Source organism: Micropterus salmoides, unplaced genomic scaffold, assembly GCF_014851395.1.
Source record: "Micropterus salmoides isolate LMB-PRFRI ecotype aquatic unplaced genomic scaffold, ASM1485139v1 Ms_hic_scaffold_17, whole genome shotgun sequence".
NCBI classification, from domain to species: Eukaryota; Metazoa; Chordata; class Actinopteri; order Centrarchiformes; family Centrarchidae; genus Micropterus; species Micropterus salmoides.
Genome location: NW_024040817.1, coordinates 8700990 through 8722140, shown reverse-complemented (window position 1 = coordinate 8722140; position 21151 = coordinate 8700990). Strand labels below are relative to the sequence as shown.

Here is a 21151-nt window from a genome sequence, read left to right as displayed (position 1 = left end):
CTACAGTAGGCCTACTTGAGTAAATTTACTTTGTTTCATTCCACTACTGCCAATTTAAGAATGTCTTCACCACACAAGTGGAAATTAAAATTAAAAAAACAACATAACAATTATCAGTCATCTTTAGCTTTAGTGAACATTTATTAAAACAATAAATTGACTGTCTATTTATCAGTAGATGCTGCCCTCTATACAATATGTTGGTCCCACTGAGTTTTTGTCCTGCACACATACTAATGCCCGTTTTTCTCAGGCGGTTTATGTCTTAATTTTCAGAGACACAGTCCTCTTACTTCCTGTACTCGTTTGGCTAACTCTCGCTAACTTCACACAGCTGCCAGCGTCCATACAGTGTCTTCCGGTATAATAATTATCGTGACAGTGTGAGGGGTTGAGTACATCATTCCGATTATCAAGTCATATGTACATTTTGGTCTTAAATTAGATGCTGTGGCAGAATACATCAGCACAGAACATTTCTTGTATGTACTACTCACTATTATTACTTGCAGCTGCACTTGCTTGTGTCACTGTCAGCTGAAATAGAGCAGGCCTATCTGTCAGAAATAGACCCAGTTATTTTATATATATATATTTAGCTAGTTTGAATCCCTGGACAAACAGAAAAAAACTGAGATGCAATAACAACTTCAGCAGCAAGTTACCCTTGGGCAACGCATTGTAGCTCCAATGGAGCTGCTCAGTGCAAACAGTAGAAAACTGCAGCTCCCAGAGATGTGAAATTGTGAACCAGACACATATAATCAACATTTTTGAGAGATCAATGAAAGGAAAATCTTATATATGTTTAGAAAAAAAGTTTATTAGTAGGCTACCTTCATGTAGTGCCCAAAGACCTTACGCAGTTACAATTCAAAAGCAACACAACTTGCCCATTGATGAAAATTAAAAATAAAAACTGGAACAAACATACAAAGCCAAAACATGCATACTTAAGATTTAAACAGATATAATACTGGGGCGAAGTAATACTTAAGAGATACAGCAGCAGAATATAAGATATGACTACTCTTTTTTCAGAAACAGCAAAAGACATAAGTGGTTTCCCTTTTGCAATTTAGCACAATTTTATTGTGTATATGATTGTATAATAACATTTTCATAAAAACACAAATTTCCTGAAGTGCTCACACAGTAATTAAAAAGCAACAAACTGGTACCTTCAATTTTGGTAGAACTTCACCAGCAAACTACAGCATGAGTTGAAATAACACAGAAAACTCTACTAAACTGACTTTAGTCTAAATACATTTATAATGAAATACTGGGGTTGCTGTTAGTTATGAGTTAGTAGAGTTGTTAATAGTGACTTGTGAAGTAAACAGTGCTACTGTATCAAATATATATATTGTATAAATGCATCTATATCCATATATAGCGCCACTTCAGAGTATCAGTACACTTAAAACATTCCACTAAAGAAGAACAAATAACACTTTCCATTTCTACTAACCAACAGATGATCTCTTCCTACTTTGGTAATCACACAGTAAAGTAGCGTACAGCATCCTGACTGAAAACATATGCACTTGCAAGATTACAGTTAAATTGTGTCAGATATCAATGCATGCATAATAGTAGTATAAGTACTCGTCTTCAACTGAATAAAATGTACCTTCAGAAAGCAATTTCAGTACATTTGGCTGTACTTTCATCAGCAGTGCCGATAACACAGTAACAGAAGTGAGGCATTTAAGCTCAGTGTCATGGAGGGAAAAACAAATAACACTTAAATTGCATGCTTTTAGTGTAGTGATAAGATTATTAAATGTTGAAGTACAGTTTGATGCCTTAAAATGTATGTTGATACAGAAAAGCTACAGTGCCGACATGTTTTAATACCCAGCCCCCAGAGGTTGTGGTGAGGTAGAGGGTGACAGTATGATAGGGACAGGGTCTAAGGCAAGTTGGAATACTTTTTAGGAACTAAAGATTCAGCTCCAGCTCCTAAACCTTCACTAGCATTTCATTCTGGGACAACATGCATTTAATCTCCAATATGAGAAATGACTGATATACAGCGGAAGAGATTTTCAGTAGCATTGTTTGGTATTATCTTCAAATATCAAATCTTTAACATCCCTTTCCCTGAAGTACAATCTGACAACACATATCAGTTAGTAATGTAACTGTTTAGCATCTCATCCATATATCTTCACATCAGGCTCTCATTAAAAATAAACAATAATAATAATACATAGTTCAGCATTTAAATACAGCTTTCTCATCACTGCTACAATAGAGAGCTACAAATATACTTTCCACCACATTTACCTTTAGTTTCACAAGCGAGACCTTTATGAGAGCTGCTACATGACTGGCCATAACAACACAAATGGCACCACTTTACTTAAGGCATACATCAAGTACTATGTATGTTTAACTGGGATTCGTGGTGGAAAAGTCCCAAGGGAGCTTGAACAAGAAGATCCTCGTTCAAGCTCGTGCTTTGGCCTTGATCTGTTTTGATTAAGTGTCCTTAGGAAAAGACCGAATCCCTGTCAGTTCTGCCGCCTGTGATCATCATTATGATGAAAACGATCCATTAGAAATTTCAATCTACCATGGACCTCCTGAATTGTCAAATTTGATAGAAAGGGTTGTAAGTGATGAATGTAAAATGGATGGATGGATATAAAAATATCAATTAGATAACAAACATGTTTAATACAGAAGTTCATAATATAGAACCTCAAGTCAGGGAAGACAGAACTAAAGATGGGTTGATGGGTTAGTGACCATGAAGCCGATTTGCTAATATTGTTTGCATAAAGTCACAGAGAAAAGTGGCTGTTAGATATTATATTACACTGGTATGCCTTAAGCAAAGGGTCCTCAAATATATCATCCTGAAATCCTAAAAATGTTAATAATGGTTCAGCAGGACAAGACAAGAAAACATTAGTAGACACCGCTGATGGAGACCACACAAAGAAAACAATGACATATTTCAAACATAATACAAAGTAATGCCATACAGATTAACAGATGGTATTGCAGTTTTGATTACCTGTTAGATTGCAACCATCCATGATAATTTCAAAGACTTAAGTATCAAGGAAATGGTTACTCGCCTGATAAATGAAATATGAATTCTGTAAGAAATACATGATGAGAAATGAGTGAAAGCCAAAACCACAGGCTTTGGTCTAGTATTAGACTATGTAATTTATATGTACCTGTATGTTTGTATCAAACTTCCATGTTAAGATGCACTTAAGGTTTGGTAGCAAGGCAGTGGGCAGGTAGTTAAGGAGTAGACTTTCAAAGTGGGGAGAGACGCAGACAAAAGCAGACAAGCAAACACTTTTTTCATTAGTGTGACACAAACACAAAAAGAGAAGAAATTAGGAAAGGACATATGACTTTGTTAAGACAAGTTTTGGTGAAATTGTATATATTGTAATAAAAGATAATTATAAAAAGTAATGGATATACAGAAGCTACTGTTATATATGTTGCTTGTTTCAATGCATTTTAGAGTCTGGTTAAAAAACAGGTCACAGACTCAAATTTTAAAAAGGTAATATCTGGGAAGTATTGTAATTTGAATTCTTTGGACATATGGACTAGAAACAAATAATAACTGTAACCGTAGCACAAGACTTAAGCTCAGACAGAGCAGACACAGCTATACAGAGGATGTAAGACAGGAATGGGAGTAGAGGAAAGATGCTGTTAGCAGACCCATGCAGAGAGTCCAGGCAGCTGATAAGACAGAGAGTGGATCTGCCTGGAAACCAGACTGGTTGATTCTCTTCAGCCGGTACGAGAGGTCACCTGCCGAATGGAGGGACAAAGGGAAAGAGAGAGAGAGAGAGAGGTCTTTCTTTAAGTTCAGTTTATACATTTTTATTTTAAAAAGTGGCAACTCTGCAGAGTTTTTAAGACTATTTATAGTCGGGTTTAGTTTCACTCTGATCAACAACATTTCCAGCAGCATGCATCATTGCATGCTTCCTGCTCAACTCCAAATGGCCGCGTTAGCAAAAGTGACAGAAAGGCTGCTAGATGTTCAATCTATGGCCAAAGACTAAGATCTAATGGAATTATTAATGTGCTCTAGGATCAGCTGTGTAAATAGGCAACTGTTCACTGACATGACTTGTTACGCTGATAAAACTGTGTGTCCGCATATTATTTAGTTCTTCTGCCCCTTAATTGTCAGAAAAATCAATTAATGCATCTTTGATATACATCTCAGTTCTCCATGATGCATTTGACATGACACGTATCAGCAGAGCAGAGACAGTAAGTCCAGTATAATAATGTTTTACCTGGGAGATATTGACTCCGGTCAGTTTTTCCACCATATCAGGGAGGCGGGTCATGATTTCCAGCACCTCTCCTGACAGTTTGGCTGCGCCTACCTCCCCGCCTCCACTGGACACCATGGTAACCTTGTTGGCTTCACACAGAGGCTTGCTGATCTCTTCTGCCATCTGGTGGAAGACAGATATTACCAAATGTTAAAGGTATAAAGTGTATTTCCTGGCCACATGCTCCTCCTCCCCCACTCTCTTAGTTTCCTATGACATGTAACGTCACAGCTTATCTTTATAATAACTTCATAAATTAAGCTTTTTATGTGTTCCTAGATTAGCGTGCATCACTTTTTCTGCAACACTGGAGTTAAAAGAACCACCTCCTTGTGTGATTTGAAACTCCAGGAGAACAGCAGTGAGAGGGAGAGAAATAAAAAGAACTGGCAAGTATGTTTCATCACTTATCAGAAGAAACGCCAATTTCACTCCTGGTCTGCCAAGTCAAAGACGGGAAGATCAGATGGTGGTATCCTAAAGGGGACTCAATCACGTTAATCTCTCTCCAAGATGACACTTCTGCTTCACTCCACTAGAGTGCAGTATGTTGTCTCTCACCAGAGGCAGTTTCTCCAGCAGCATGTCCACCATGGCTCCATCCTTGTACTGCTCGAAAGCCTCTGCCTTCTTTGCCATCTGCTCTGCCTCAGCGCGACCCTTCGCCTCCACTGCAAACGCTTCAGCCTCACCTTTAATCTGGAGGAGACAAGAGGACGGGCTTCCTTTACCAGGATACACTGTCCCACAAAGGACAACTCCCATCGGCAATTCTTTGTAAATAAGGTTTACACACAAGAAGACAAACATTTCTTAACATTAGCTCAATTTTAAACTATTTCAAAAACTAATGACAGTCGAGATGGGATTCTGTGACTCACCCTGATGGACTCAGCTTCGGCCTCTGCCTCCATGATCAACTTAAGACTGAACAGAGTCAGAAAGAAATGCAGATTCAGAGCGAGAGCAGATTGGCCAATAATAAACCATACAGAACTATGATACTACTGTATCATGGACAATACTACAACATGAGGAGCGACTTGTGTCTGATCTTTATTTTCAATTAACCAGAATTTTACTTAACATCTTCAAAAGTGCAGTTATTTGGCAAAGAGGGCAAAGATCTGCCTAAAGTTACAACCGTCTTGTTTTAATATACCTTGCCATTTCATTAAGTACCTCATCTATCTGTGCGAATAATAGTTGTAGAAAGCCGACTAACATTAAAAGGAGGGTTAGCAGTCGACAGACAGAAGCTTTGCTAAAATAGAGATGACAACTGATCTCCAGCAAAAACATTTCTGCAATCCTGCACAAGAGTCAGCTCAGCTACAAAACAACAGGGATTCAGTTTCTTGCCTAGAAACCCATCAACAGAAAGAATGTAAAGCAAACACAGGGGTCTGAAACTAGAGACCACCTGCCTACTCACAACACTACCCTGTTGTTTTGGAAGAGCAACTATAACACAACAAGCTTTGCACAACTCACCGCTGAGCCTCAGCCAGTTTCTCCAGGCGGTACCTCTCAGCGTCTGCAGGTTTCTTCACCTTGGCCTCCAGCTCCTTCTCCCTGCGGGTGATCTCCTGCTCCTGCAGCATGATTTGCTGCGCTCGCTCAACCACCTGGACCTGCATCTTCTCCTCCTCAATACGTTGCTTCGTCTTCGCTACCTGGCAAAGAAAGTTACGCAATATAATTATAATTGATATTTTGTCATTCAATATTATAAAATATTAGATCCAGTGGGTATTTCTCAAAACCGAGATAAGGGCTTGTCCAGGTTTCTGAAAACAGAATCTGGTGTTTACATGTGCAACACGTAGCTGAGATACATGCTAGTAACTTCCCAGATGCTGATCAATGCTTTGTAAGGCACAAACTCTGGCTCAAACTTTACACTACCAAGCTCCACAACATCACTGTTCAAATAATAATGTTATTATTCACTTGTGTGTACCTGCAGCTGGTAGGCCATCTCTGACTCAGCCTTCTTAGTGTTGACCTCAATGTCGTAGGCTGCCTTCTTCAGCTCATAGTCCCTCTGGGCCTTTGCCATGTCGATCTCATTCTTGTACTGAGCCGAGACTTTCTCTTGCATTGCATGGGCTTCCTGCAGAGAGAGAGAGAGAGACATAGAACAGAGAGAGAGAGACATAGAACAGAGAGAGAGGAAGAGGAAATAGGGATCAATGGGAATAAAACTTGAAAATAGGATAAACAGGAAGAAGATGCTAAAAATACAAACATACAAACATCATTGTGACTAAGCAAAACGGACTAAGACTACTCTAAAAACATGATGATCATCAAGACGGCCTGTATCACATGCTGCAGGCACTATTACTGCTTCTCAAAATAAATAACATAATTCCAATAAATCCTTTTTCTGCCTGCTTCAGAATGAGTTTTTATGTTGAAATGAGACTTCACAGGAATAACAGCATCCTGGAGGAGGGAGACAACGAGATTTATATCTCACCCTGATCACAGCATCTCTCTTGTTCTTGGCTTCTCCAATGCGAGCGTCTTTCTGTACCTGGGCTGTTCGAGCCTTCCCCAGTGAATGCAGATAATCCTGTGTACCAGAAATTCAAGACAGATTTAATCCAAGATTCAGAAAATGTCTTCTATTTTATATATTTACCTCGACAGTCTGTATGATTGTTTTGGGTGTTATATTAGGATTACGATAGTCATCTTTTCCCACCCACTAAAGCCACATTAAATCAAGCATAAATTCTAAAAGTATAAGTAATAAAACTACAAATTGAAAAATACTTGTTTGAAGATATGCGGATACCTGATCGTCGTGGACATCTTTGAGTGTGTAGCTGACCACGCTGATGCCCATGTTGACCAGGTCAGAGGAAGCCACCTTAAAAACCTGCTCTGAGAACTTCTTTCGGTCCTTGTAGATCTCCTGTAAAGGGAAGATAATTACTGCGACGTGGAAGCAAGAGGTGTACTGAGACTGGCACTCTCAAACCCATGACAGTCAAGAAGCAACGTGCCATTCATAAACCTTTAACACAAACCTTTTTACGCCTTTGATAAATGATCGCTGAATTAATCAATATTTGTAATGGAGTAAATCTGTCACAAACAAGGCAAGCAGCATGGGGACTCTGTTTGAGGGCAGCATGGTTTCATTACTGCCTAGGGCTTTAAACCCTGAATTTACTCCAGGAAATCAAACACTGAAACAAATTACCTTTAGATCCTTACCTCGACAGTCAGGTGGGCGATGATGGCCCGCTGGTGTCCCTCCAGCGTCTCCAAGGCGATGTGAGCAATCTCAGCCTCTGACTTCCCCATGAACATTTGGCAGGCCGCAGCCAGCATCTGTTTATTCTGACCCTGGATCTTCATCTGCAGGAAACAGCAACTTGTTTATTATTAGCAAGACTTCTGTGAAACATTCCACATGATCGCTGGGTTCATTCCCCGTGTGTGTCTGATGTATAACAGCAAAAACAGCAGCTGTTTTTTATGCACACCAATGCATGATACTAATAATTCACAGTAAATGCCTGCTAGGGTACGTGAAGGGCAGAAAGGCCACATTTATTTATCTGTCAACTCGCTCTCTTCTGGTAAATGTCACACACACACACACACAGATGTGAGGGAACAAACCTTCCAGCTACGTCTATATTATACAGTTTAGCAGTGTTTACATGGAAACTGACGCTTGTTTTCTTTCTGATGACTCACAGAAACTATTTGTCCATTAGTCTACACCTCCCCCTGCTTTACCAGTGGAGCAGCCTGCTGTTTCCTCTGCAGTGCACACTGACCTGGGCTATCCCGGTTACAGAGACGGGCACCCCGTGGCGGGTGTAGACTTTATCGCTCTTCACATTCAGAGTCAGAGTGTTCAGGGAAATCCTGGAGAGAGGCAGGGTAAGACATATCAAGCAAAGAGCTGATTATTCACGGCTCTAATGGAATACATTAAAGCGAAGTCATTTTGTACTCGTATCGAGTTGCAAGCACTGAGTGCAGGATTTTACAGGTGCAGGATCAAGGCTAAGCTATAATACTCAGACAAACAAAACATTAAGTCTGGTGCCATGTGATGAACTGAATGTAGGAGGAGCAGCATGTACACTGGAACATCCAAATGGCTCCTAGACTGGCCTGCTTGAAGACTAAATATGTTTATTATGACAAGGAGATAGACCTTGAGAGATAAGGAACAGTTTATGTACAGCACAAATAACATTATTGGACATAATATAGATGTTTTATTTGATGAGGAGGCTGATGATGGCCACTTTTTTTGAATCTGTGTCCATCAGTCATCCTGGCAGTATAATGCCAAGATTGTTAATCAACTTTATAATGATTTATTACCTTTTTATCAATATCCTGCTGCAGTCCCTTTTGCTTTCTGCAGTGCATCTATGAGTTAAAAGTGTCTCCCAAATGCCAACAAAAGCCAAAACATGAAATAAAACTAAAGATCAGTACACCACAGTGGATAGCAGAAGATAAAATAACTCCACGTATGCCTACCTCTGTATCTGCTGAATACAGGGAACGACGAACACTCGGCCTCCAGCAATCATCAGTGGAGGAGAACGACAAAACCCTGGGAGAGAATTGGATAATCAACCATAAACTGGTTAAGTAGCTTGAACAGTATTTTAACAACCCTCTACTGTTATTGTTTTGAAATAATATGTACAATCTTTGAATGTCAGCCTTAAAAAAGGATGGCCACTGATGAACAACAACAATCACACACTCTTGATTATGGAATTGTATTTTGTAAAAATAAAGTTGATGTGGCCAAACACTTTACCTGACACCACCATAGCCTCGTTGGGACCACAGGTGTAGAACATGTTTGCTGATCCTCCGTTAAACTGAAAACCAAAGAAAGTAATAGAAATATAAACGAAGTCACAATTAAATCTCCACCTTGCAAACACTCAATATAATAAACAAATAAACTGGAATATCTAGAAGCATCTATGTAGGATAGGCACAGAGTAGCGGGCATCACTTGATACACACTGATTTAGGCTATTTCATTTTACAGTTTATGTTGTAACACTATGGCCATATCTAAAGAGGAGAGAGGGGCTGGAAACAGAGAGCAGACCAGCAGGACTGGCTAAAATCTAATTTACTCAATGTTGCGCAGTGAAAACCGCAAGAATATCCGTAAGAATAACAGAAAACCTCACATACATTAGAGCCACTTACAGGGGAGAATAACGCATTAAAATCTGTATCAGTAGGCCTACTCTGTGCAAATTGCGAGCGGCTAGCTGTCAGTCCATTAATCAATTTGGCACACACGTTTGTGTTTCCAATCGAGAATGGATACGTGGATTAAAGCATAACAGTCACACACTCACCGGGTAGAGTATAAACGATGGTAACGTGGTTTAAGGAGAGCAGGGTGCAAATGGTGAAATAAGTCGCGGTCTGTCTCGGGTTAAAATGAATGCATTAACTGTATCCTAGATTATTCCCGTAAAATGCCAGCTGAATGATGCGGACAGTAAAGACAACACGGCTGCAGCTCAGGCTTGTATTGAGCATGCCCACCATTCAGACTGTGTGCGTCTGCCTGCTAGTGGCGCAGTGGGGAACTGAATAAACCCTCTGTTATACCGGGACTCAGGTTCAGTGTTGTTCTTATATAATACTTTTATCCATGAAGTAACTGTACATTCGCAATGTAACAAATAGGGTCCAGTGCATAGCCTAGAATTTATTCAAATGCATCCAGTGTCATCTACACTGGGGACTCTGGGGACATGTCCCCATCAGTATCTGAAATGGCTGATTTAATAGCTTGCAACAAGAAATGGTTAATAACAAAATAAAAAGGCATTGCACAAGAAAACATGCAAAGCAATGTAAATATAGAAGAAACAAATGTGCAAAATGTCCTAAAAAAGTAGCTTAAGCTAAAAGAAAACATGCTACTGATTACTGCATTATCTTGCAATTTATATATATATATATATATATATATATATATATATATTTATATATATATATATATATATATATATATATATATATATATATATATATATATATATATTCTGAATTGTCACCGGTCAGCTTAATTTTGTATTTCCCTTTATATAGATAAAGACATTTCCATCATAAATTGCAAATTTCATTCATAACAATGTAACAACTCCGATTTGCATGCAAAACTATGAATATATATATACCTTAAACTCAGCAATTGCACGTGCAAATAGACCTACAGCCAGATGTACAAGGTTGTTATTTTACAACACAAGGTTGTAGAGGTCAATGATAATGTGTCTCTCCCTTCTTTATAATCAGCCAGCTCATCATAAAGAGTCTGATCTTTAAACTCTTGTATAATTTCCTGTGAAACATAAATTGAAAGTAATTTCCACTAGGCCATAAACTGTTATGTTTTTATCTTTTTCAAGATTATCTTGTATTTAGATTTAGGGTAAACACTCTTCAAAATGTGATTATTAAGCCTTCTTTACCTGAATTATGTCAACACAATAAGCTACTTCTATTCTATCTCCATTTTTGCTCCACACATTAAAGAAGTAATTTTACTGTCTCATTATAAAGTGTTAACAGAAGATGTCCTGCCTCTTCTGTTCATTTCTATCATCTCATATTCTGTATTGTCTCATGTGGAGCTCCAACGGGGCAGTGATGACAAAACCCGGCACTCCCTTTCCTCTTCCGGTCCTTGCCTTTGAGGCAGGGAAACCCCTTTAGAAATCCCATCAGCCAATCAGCTGCATGACTACAGCGTCATTAGCCAATCATTAGCGTGAACGGTGTCATGGCCGCGTCCCAAAACTTTAGCCCCGCCTGTAAGACCGAGCGCAGCCTTCAGCCTGTCTGTCTGTCTGTGTTCAGTCAGTGGGTCAACAGCATCTCTTCATCTCTGCTACACTTTACTTTCACCACTAACTACCGTCCATCATGAGGGAAATCGTGCACATCCAGGCCGGCCAGTGCGGGAACCAGATTGGTGCAAAGGTAAGAAGAAGTAGTGAGAACAAATTAACTCCTTTCAGTTGTTAATTTGCAGTTTGCTTGTTATTAAACTTTTCTTTTGTTGTATGTTTTGACAGTTTTTTAAATTGTAAATATAAAATCAACATGATTCTTGCATATAAATATATAACAGGACCAGAAATCCTGCAGCTCTATTGTTTGTAGCCTTCTCTTTAAAATAATCAGATAACCAATTAATCTGTTCATCTTTCATTAGTGAGATTTTAAATTTCATTACTTGTCTAAAATGTCAAATGTTTTGAGTTTCAGACAAAGTAAATGATCCATGGTGTACTGTTGTTCACCACAAGAGAGCCTCACAGCCTCTATTCTCTTTAAATACGCAATTTAAATTGTTTATTTTTCTCTCATTAGCACCAAATAAATTCTGTGTTCAGTGCAGGTTTGTCCAAAGAAAATATATAAATGTTGTACACTAATACATTTTACAAGGCTACTGCACACATCTAGAAGTAAAACTAAGAAATAACATTAAACACAGTCACATTTATTTATTTAACCCATATTTAACCAGGTAAAACCCGATAAGATCAATGACCTCTTATACAAGGGCGACCTGGCAAAGACAGCAGCATAAAAAAGGTGACAGACCACAACAATAACCACAAGAAACATATAAGATATTTACACACTGATAATTCAGCTTAGGTAGATAATATTTTGACTCCTATTGTAAGGGTGGATACAAAATACCAGACAGAAACAATAAATCACTGTTGAAGTATCTCAGTGACGGGATGAGTCATGAAAGCAGCACAAAGTACAGTAAGGTCGACCCAGAAAATACACTAGAAGCCCAACACACATTCTGCATAAACAATTCTTGCAGTAACAATTCACACACTTGGAACTGTTGACAAAACAGTGACTGAAGTCATTGATCCGTGATTAATGAAGCAGGCCAGACTTGAGCAGACGGGGCCAGCTGCTGTCTTGGCCGCCTGGTGAGTTGGACTCTTTTGTCGCTGAGAAAAGAGAGAGGAGGAAAAAACAAGAGAAGAGGGTGAAAAGAAAGGAGAAATTTGCTGAGGCAGAGGGGAGGAACGCAGCGGGAGGAGGGTGAAGGAGGGGGAAGATAACAAGGGGCTCAGTGTCTGCTCTGAACGCACAGATGAGGTCATTTAAATAGCTGCTCTTCCAGTCAGTGTATCACATGCATACGCCGCGGGGCCCCGAAGAACCAGTGACCCAGAAAGCGTGTTTACACATAAACATAAAGGGATTATCTCCCACATAAGTGTTTTTCTATTTTATCAGCATTTTTGCTTTAAATATCCTGTGGTGTCTCTACACTTCAGTTCCCAGAAAGCCACGGTCAGTCAGATAGAGCTGCAACGATTCATCGATTGGTCTGTCAAAAGAAACTATTCTGATTTCAGTTTCAGTTAAGTTTTTGCAAAAATGCCAAACCTTTGCTTCTTTCAGCTTTTCAGGTGTGTTTGATATATGATATATATTTGATGATTTTTGTGGTCATATTTGATAATCAATATAGTTGAAACATAGGCAGAGAACTGTTAGTTAGGCAAAACAGGCTATTTGAAGACTTATCTTTAGGCGCATGGAATTTTTGATGGGTGATTTTCACTATCGTTTGACATTTTGGTGGTGGTGGGACAACAAGAGGCGTGGCAGCAACATATGGGGGTTTCTGACTCCACGGTTCAATGGCCCCTGATCGGTGAAGACAAGTGTATTTACAGAGGACTTAGTAAGACTGAGGTCATCCTCATTTCACGATGGATTAACTCTGCCTGAATTCACTCACTCACCCGATCTAGTTCCAACCTTAATCTGCAGCATGTTGCTGCATAACTTCAGGTCCAGTCAAAGGTTAGATCTCCACAGACAGGTTTCAGGACTCGCTCACTTCACGGTGTGGTGACTCTCACCCATTTATTGTTCATTATTAGTTTTGATATATATATATATATATATATATATATATATATATATATATATATATTTAGCCCAATTGTGTAAATGCAAGTGATTAATTTTGTACATGAAGTCATTGTTCAGTATTCTTGTAGCTTTTAGCCCAGTTTTATGAAATACTGTAAATTAAGATGTTTCTTCAAAACTGCTTGACTGAATTTATCAACTTGTTACCATGGAGATCACATGGGGGTGAATTCAAGGACAGCCAATTATGGTGATGATGTGACAGTAACGAAGATTAAAAATCTCCCCCTCTTTCTCTTAAACACACACACTCACGCAGTCCGTGGCTTAGATTAGGGTCAGTTGACTGAGCTGGTGTGACAGTCTGTGCTCGCATCTTAACCGAGTTTGGCGTTAATGTCTCAGCCTGTAGAAACGAGGCCGTCTGAATCCTCTGAGAAAGCCCCGCTCCTACTGACCCTCCCACTGTGAATAAAACAAGTGCTTACGAGTTATAGAGGCAGCGATGTGACCAACGTTTGTATTTATGTGTGTTCTTCTCTAAATCAACTGGAAAAACCAAACAGCTAAACTCATAAAGTCACATTGAAGATAAGAACACCTTGTGACCCTTTAATTAAAAAAAACAGATTATCTCTGTTTGCTAAAAATGATTTTCTGGGGGACTTTTCTGAACACATGAGACCAGCAGAAAGTTAATTTAATGTCTCTGAAGCAGCAGTGAGGGCATCCAGAGAAAGCTGGTTCTCTTTCCATTTTTGTTCCTTTGCTATAAAACCCCTCAGGACTGGGCGGGTTAGATAATATGACATGTTTGAACTTAACTGACAGCATGTTACATGATTTGAGAGTTTAACTATCTGAGATTTTTAGTGCAAAACAGAACTTACTTTCAGTCATTTCACATTAATGTTTTTTAGCTTTTTATGCTGCATAGTTTTCAAAAACAAAGTTAAAATGTTTTGCTTTGTGCACGCTGTAGAGATGAAACAAGTAGTCCATTAATCGATTAGTCGTTTGACAGAAAATAAATCAGCATTGGTATTATAATTTGAGTAATTAAGCAGGAATGCCAAAACATTTGTGGAATATATTTGGGTTTTGGATTGCTAGTTGGACTAACTGTCACCTGGGCTTTGAAAGTTTGTAATGGGTATTTGTCTGTGTTTTCCAATATTTTTATACCAAATTATAAATCTGTGAATTGAGAAGTTAACTGCTATTAATCCATAATGGTTGTTTCTTGGAGCTTTAGGAAGTCTTTCTTCCTTTGTGACACTATTATTCCTGTTTATTTTCCCCATTCTGCCCCCAGTACTTCCTCCTTTTGTTGTCACGTCCTGTACTCAAACCTTTTTTTTTTTTTTTTGCTAGTCATTTCCCAAAGAGCACAAGGGCGACTTTAATATGATCAGGGCTGTGTGACATTTATTGTTTCCTTTTACCTGCCCAAAGACACCAGAAGGAAATTAGCTGGTAGCTAAATGTGGAACAAAGCATCCCTTATCTTTCTGAGATTAATGTATTTTGTACTAATATAAATACATTTAGAAAAAGTTACACTTTTTCTAAATCTATATGGTTAATTTGTAAATCTAGCAGGAGATTTGTTGCTCTCATATAAGCTGTGGATCAAAGCTACAGTCCCTTCTGGTTTCAAACAGCCTTTGGGTCAGAAAGAAAAAGCTGGATTTGAGACAGGCCGCTGCAAGCTTGTACATTTACACGACACACATGATACAAAGAGAACATTTGTACCCAGCATGATAATGCTGAATGAAAGATTGTAGTTCACTGCAAAGTGACTGTTTACTGCAGAAAACCTTCTTTAACCAGATTCAAGGAACATGTTGCTTTTTTAAGGTTATCTTGTGACCGTGAAAGTTAACCAGCGTGTCCCTGAGAAGAAGACAGAAGAGTCATTGTACACCACTCTCTTCTTTCCTTTTAGTAAATTAGCTTGCAGTTATGGCCTTAATCAATAAACAAAGACACCTCTTTTTAAGGAATATTTCAAGAACTTTGACTGAATAAATGTCTTACTAAAGCTGCAAATAAATGTTTCAGATTTTAAGCTTAAATTACGATGTAAAAATATCTGTCAATTTTAGTCAAATTAAATTTATCTAATCTATCTAACAGTTGTTGAGTGTCACTAATAGATTGAGATTTATTTGTGTGCAAACATGTTCATAGCAATAACTACTTTCATTTCAGTACCTGGCTTCTTTTACTGATGATTTGTTGGCCTGCACGTTTGTGTGTTTAGTTCTGGGAGGTGATCAGCGATGAGCACGGCATCGACCCAACAGGAACCTACCATGGAGACAGTGACCTGCAGCTGGACAGGATCAGTGTGTATTACAACGCAGCCACTGGTAAGTACATCCTGATTCACACTGAGGTCTGTCTTTGATGAAATGAGGCTGAGAAATCATTCATTATCAGGGCTATGCTGCCATAATAATAAAGAGCCACTAACATAGAACAGAAAAACATTTGTTGACAATCTATATCGTTAAATATACTGCTCTACATATATCACTGCACTGTGACACTAAAACAGTTTACATGTACATGACACTGGGTTTTTTTTCAGCTAATTTAACCCAACAGTCTAAAGTATGAGCAGCCTAAACGTTGTCAGATTTACTCAGAAGTGGAACAACTACATAAAACCTGACTATTAGTTAAATAAAAGTTCACAAGTAGCGTATTAAATTATCTGAAAAAATGCAATGTGTCTGCATCAATTTGGCAACAATACAGTCATCTTACCTTATTTTTACACCACAAAGCTTTAATTGGGCGGCTACTTCCTGCGGTTTTAAAGTGTTTCTCGCCACCTAGTGGCCAAATTAAGTACACCTGCTCTGATTCTGTACAGTGAGCATTTCACTCTAATGTACTGAAGCACATGTGGTTCATTTCTTTTCAACATTCAACACTCATAATTTCCAGCAGCAACTGAATGAGACGTTCACAGCATTTCTGCCTGTAAATAATCTGATAAGTAAAAAAATATGTCAGAAACTCCAGTCGAATATTGGTTGATGAACGTGATGTGGACAATGCAGCCTACATTATGGCGTCAGAGCAGAGCGATACTACATCCCAGCTTCTAACAGTTTTCAGTATTACACATGTATGTAAAATAACACCCTTTCTCTAAATTTGTCTGTCAGTTTAAACTTAGTTTGGTTTTTGTTGTAAAACCTTCTTCGTGGTTTAGCGTAGAGCTGACATGTTCTTTTTTCTGTGTGTGTGTGTGTGTGTGTGTGCAGGTGGGAAGTATGTGCCCAGAGCCATCCTAGTTGACCTGGAACCAGGAACCATGGACTCGGTCCGCTCTGGACCCTTTGGACAAATCTTCAGACCTGACAACTTTGTCTTTGGTAAGAACTCAACCTACTGGAGAAGAGTTTGAATCTTTAGTGTGGCCTTTGTTTCCACAGGAGGTCAGAGGTCAGGGTGGGATACTAAAAAAACAGCTTATTAAGTTTAACATCTTGCACTTAGAAGCCTGATGCCACGGGGATTTGGACTGTAATTGAAGGCCTTTGTCCCTTTTTTAGTCACATCCTGTTCATTTGACAAATACATGTATAGCTCAGCTGACAAACTCACTCCTGCCACAAAATCCCTGTATGAAACCATATGGGTCCTCAGTGTACTCATTGACTTTGACCTAGTTGTAGGATGCTTTAAAACAGTTTCGTTTAGTTTTCTTTATTTTTATCTCAAATTATAATCAAAATGTTTTTTTTAAAACTCTGATTCAAGTTTTAAAGTTTTAAGATGGTTGCTGGGTGGCTGGCAGGAAAGAAGTGACGCTAGCTTCTCTTTTTTTTTTATTCCCCAGGACAAAGCGGAGCAGGAAACAACTGGGCCAAAGGTCACTACACGGAGGGGGCCGAGCTGGTGGATTCGGTGCTGGATGTGGTGAGAAAAGAGGCTGAAAGCTGTGAGTGTCTGCAGGGTTTCCAGCTCACGCACTCTCTGGGAGGAGGCACCGGCTCCGGCATGGGCACCCTGCTCATCAGCAAGATCAGGGAGGAGTACCCTGACCGCATCATGAATACCTTCAGTGTGGTGCCCTCTCCTAAGGTAACACATCAAATATTGAATTTTTTTGTGCTTATTAGACATTATCCTACATTTATTTCCCACTATCAAAATTGATTTAATATTAAAATATATGCTAATTTGACACTAAGTAAGTTTTGTTGACCTACATATTGTTTATTTGTCCAACAAAAGCAAACATCTGTGAAAAAGATCTAGTAGTAATGAAGTGGGAATACAGTGTAGCATCGTGCCAGTGTGGGAAGAGCTTGCAGCACAATTCAGAAAGTCATAAAACTTCATTCTGCAGCGGGCTAAATCCATCTTGTTTGGTAAAGGGAGATAAACATGTATTATGTAGTTATTATCACACTGTTCACAGTGTATTCTTGGCCGCCTAAGAAGTTTATTGTTGATATGTGTGTGAATAAACACTCGCACAGAGCTCCGGCCAAAAGACAGGATACCGGCCTTTTTAATCCCAGAAACTCCACAGTGGTGACCCTGATTCTACTGGTCGTTTCCAGAGACGCATGCAGTTTCACTTAATTTATGAATAAGTAAAATAGTTGTCAGTTGTAGTTTAAGTAATCTATTGGCATCATTTGTCTCTTCAGGTATCAGACACGGTGGTTGAGCCATACAACGCCACGCTGTCAGTCCACCAGCTGGTAGAAAACACAGATGAGACCTACTGCATTGACAATGAAGCCCTTTATGACATTTGCTTCCGCACTCTCAAACTCACAACACCCACCTACGGCGACCTCAACCACCTGGTTTCAGCCACCATGAGCGGCGTGACCACCTGCCTGCGTTTCCCCGGCCAGCTCAACGCTGATCTGAGGAAACTAGCTGTCAACATGGTTCCCTTCCCTCGTCTGCACTTCTTCATGCCCGGCTTTGCTCCTCTGACCAGCAGGGGGAGTCAGCAGTACCGCGCCCTGACCGTGCCCGAGCTCACCCAGCAGGTGTTTGATGCCAAAAACATGATGGCGGCTTGCGACCCTCGCCACGGACGCTACCTGACGGTGGCTGCCGTGTTCCGTGGCCGCATGTCCATGAAGGAGGTGGATGAGCAGATGCTGAATGTCCAGAACAAGAACAGCAGCTACTTTGTGGAGTGGATCCCCAACAACGTCAAGACAGCCGTGTGTGACATCCCGCCACGTGGCCTCAAGATGGCTGTCACCTTCATCGGCAACAGCACAGCCATCCAGGAGCTGTTCAAACGCATCTCTGAGCAGTTCACCGCCATGTTCCGCCGCAAGGCCTTCCTCCACTGGTACACCGGCGAGGGCATGGACGAGATGGAGTTCACGGAGGCAGAGAGCAACATGAACGACCTGGTGTCCGAGTACCAGCAGTACCAGGACGCCACGGCCGAGGAAGAGGGGGAGTTTGAGGAAGAAGTGGAAGAGGATGCCTAAAAACATAACATGAGCTGAAAAAAGAGAAGAAGTGAAAAATCAACAACAAAAAAGTCTCAAAAAAAGTAAAAATAAGTGATGATGAAATGAAGGAATGTAACAGAACGGATGAGGAAGGCTGGTTAGAGAAGCATGAGGGTCTGAATTGGTTAATGGAGGGATAGAATCCATGGCAAGAAGAATAAAAGTTGAATGTAAGCAGAGAAGGGGACGAGAAACAGGAAACAAAATCACGTGACCAAATTAATGTGCCATGTTTTACAGTTTATTTTGACACCACGTAGGCCGGTTTAACTAAGAGTAGCTTCCTAAAATCATTTCATTACACTTGTCTTGTAGCAAATGCACAAATCAGAAGCATTTAAACTTCACTTTCATCACGTAACAAGACGTTACGACGTAATAAGACTATTTACTATTTCCTGCAAAGTAAAATCAGTTACTCTGGAATATTCAAAGTAATTGTGGTGGCTTCAGACTTTAAAGTTAATTCCACATTGAACAAATGTACTAAATGTTTAAATCCCTGATTTAAAATGTAATATTGCATTTATACTCACAACCTAGCTTCTAAATGTTTCCATATTGATGTGACATTACCTTCATGAGAAACAGTATTTTACATTCATTGAAAAAATGATGTGCTTCTTCCTGATCATATGATGATACAGTGCAGAGTTAGCAAGACAACCTGGAATAACATCCAAATAACTTTGGATGTTATTCAAGGGTTAAAGCATTTAAACAAGGGTGAAGTCAAAGAATGTCACATGTTAGAAAACTGCGACTTAGATTGTTTTGGGGAAACCAGACCTGTAACCTTGAAACTTAAATATGAAATCAAACCATTATCAGTGTTAATTTCTTTTAATCAGTGTTATATATTTTTATTTGCACTCATTGCTTTTGCCATCTTTTGTCAGCTTTCAAGATCCGCTCTCAGAGATAAATGTGAATTTGGAAAGTCGGTGGGACGACACTGTCAGTATTTTTTTCTCTCAGTGAGGCACATACTCCAAGTAAATTGATCAGCAGGTGTTTTAATGATTTTGTCACATCCTTTGTAAGACTGTGTGAGAGATCCTCATCAGGTCATTGTTTTCTCACTTTAATTGTAACTTATTTTATTCAGAAAGCACAAAACTAAATGTGTTTAAAAGTGAGATTTAACAAGTTTCTTAATTTTGTGTTGTTGCACAACCTGCATACAATTGAACATATTTTATATCAGTAATTGCAAAATTGTTAATCAGGACAAAGCTCTGATTAATTGAATTCCTGACCAGATTTTAGTCAGATACATGTTCACAGTTTTAATTCAACAGTTTTAATTCAACAGCAGCAGTGGCAGGATTTTTCTCAGACGTCAGCCAACGTCATGAGGAGGATCACACACTGCAGACGCCCAGAAGGTCAGGTCAAGGAACGCTGAGTACCTGATATTTAAGACTAAAAAAGACTTACTCCAAACACCAATGACTATAAATGTATTAGGATTACTTCAACATCCAGCGTTCTTCTGCCTCTTGGTGCCCAGAAATGTTCAGTTTCACAGCTCAGCTTCTGATGCTCGTGTATATTTGACATCACACCAAATCAATTTACCATTTTAATTATTAAGGATAATTATTAAGGATTGAACCATTTTCAAAAATAACTGAGTGCTTTTACTTTTGAAAGAAAAGGGGAAGACACCACTTTGCAGTTGTGATTGATGTGAAGAAGTGCACAATGTTCACACTCTGAGCCGCTGTAGTATTCAAATCAAACTGATTAGTATTTAATCCTCAAAGCTGTGTTTATGTCTGTGTGTGCTTTGTTGTTTGCTAGTATTTTTTTTTAATTCCTGTGGGATAATTTGGATCCAAGTGACTGTGAAACATTTACAAGAAATAAAAAGGCATTTGTAGGAAAAAGCTTGCAGTTGCAGTGTGAATGCAGACCTCCAAAAACATTTTTCACATCTCAAACATGGTCATGTGAATAGTTCACTGTAGGGCTGAAACTAAGGATTCTTTACATTATCGAGGAATATGTCTGTTATTTTTACAATTTATATATTGTTTAGTCTATAAATTGAGAGGAAATTGTGAACAATGTCCATCAGAGACTAAAGAAACATGTTTGTTTGCCTGAACAACAGGACAAAACCCAAAAATATTCAATTTATAATGATGTAAAACAGAAAAACAACAAATCCTCATATTTAAGGTTCAAAACATTTGATGTTTTGGATAAACTGATTAAAGGATTGAAGTGTACGCTACATTTGAATACTTTCAGCTGTTTACCATGCCATCAGTCAGGTAATAGCAATTACCAAAAAAACCAAAAAGTAGCCTACAGGTCAGAACCTCG

At 39.1% G+C, this 21151-nt stretch overlaps 2 protein-coding genes across 2 annotated transcripts; one reads left to right on the top strand and one right to left on the bottom strand.

Moving 5' to 3' along the window:
* Nucleotides 1–803: 803 nt before the first annotated feature.
* Nucleotides 804–9897, bottom strand: flot1a (flotillin 1a). The gene is made up of 13 exons (XM_038725401.1): nucleotides 9716–9897; nucleotides 9154–9217; nucleotides 8865–8940; nucleotides 8144–8234; nucleotides 7572–7715; nucleotides 7147–7266; nucleotides 6826–6921; nucleotides 6304–6456; nucleotides 5835–6016; nucleotides 5222–5267; nucleotides 4902–5039; nucleotides 4299–4463; nucleotides 804–3801 (listed from the first exon to the last, which is right to left on the bottom strand). The coding sequence occupies exons 2-13, from the start codon at nucleotides 9194–9196 to the stop codon at nucleotides 3781–3783; spliced, it is 1275 nt and encodes a 424-aa protein (XP_038581329.1). The 5' UTR covers nucleotides 9197–9217; nucleotides 9716–9897; the 3' UTR covers nucleotides 804–3780.
* A 1310-nt stretch (nucleotides 9898–11207) lies between these two features.
* Nucleotides 11208–19946, top strand: LOC119907024 (tubulin beta chain-like). The gene is made up of 5 exons (XM_038724561.1): nucleotides 11208–11354; nucleotides 15568–15676; nucleotides 16583–16693; nucleotides 17161–17405; nucleotides 17981–19946. The coding sequence occupies exons 1-5, from the start codon at nucleotides 11298–11300 to the stop codon at nucleotides 18791–18793; spliced, it is 1335 nt and encodes a 444-aa protein (XP_038580489.1). The 5' UTR covers nucleotides 11208–11297; the 3' UTR covers nucleotides 18794–19946.
* Nucleotides 19947–21151: the final 1205 nt, after the last annotated feature.

Excerpts from the sequence above, each read along its gene's own strand:
- flot1a (XM_038725401.1), bottom strand. The coding sequence starts at position 9,196 with ATGTTCTACACCTGTGGTCCCAACGAGGCTATGGTGGTGTCAG. Across the intron at positions 6,457-6,825 it reads AGAGAGATGCTGTGATCAGG|GAAGCCCATGCAATGCAAGA; the intron begins GTGAGATATAAA and ends CTCTCTCTGCAG. Across the intron at positions 5,040-5,221 it reads CCGAAGCTGAGTCCATCAGG|ATTAAAGGTGAGGCTGAAGC; the intron begins GTGAGTCACAGA and ends TGTCTCCTCCAG.
- LOC119907024 (XM_038724561.1), top strand. The coding sequence starts at position 11,298 with ATGAGGGAAATCGTGCACATCCAGGCCGGCCAGTGCGGGAACCAGATT. Across the intron at positions 11,355-15,567 it reads GGAACCAGATTGGTGCAAAG|TTCTGGGAGGTGATCAGCGA; the intron begins GTAAGAAGAAGT and ends TTGTGTGTTTAG. Across the intron at positions 16,694-17,160 it reads ACCTGACAACTTTGTCTTTG|GACAAAGCGGAGCAGGAAAC; the intron begins GTAAGAACTCAA and ends TTTATTCCCCAG.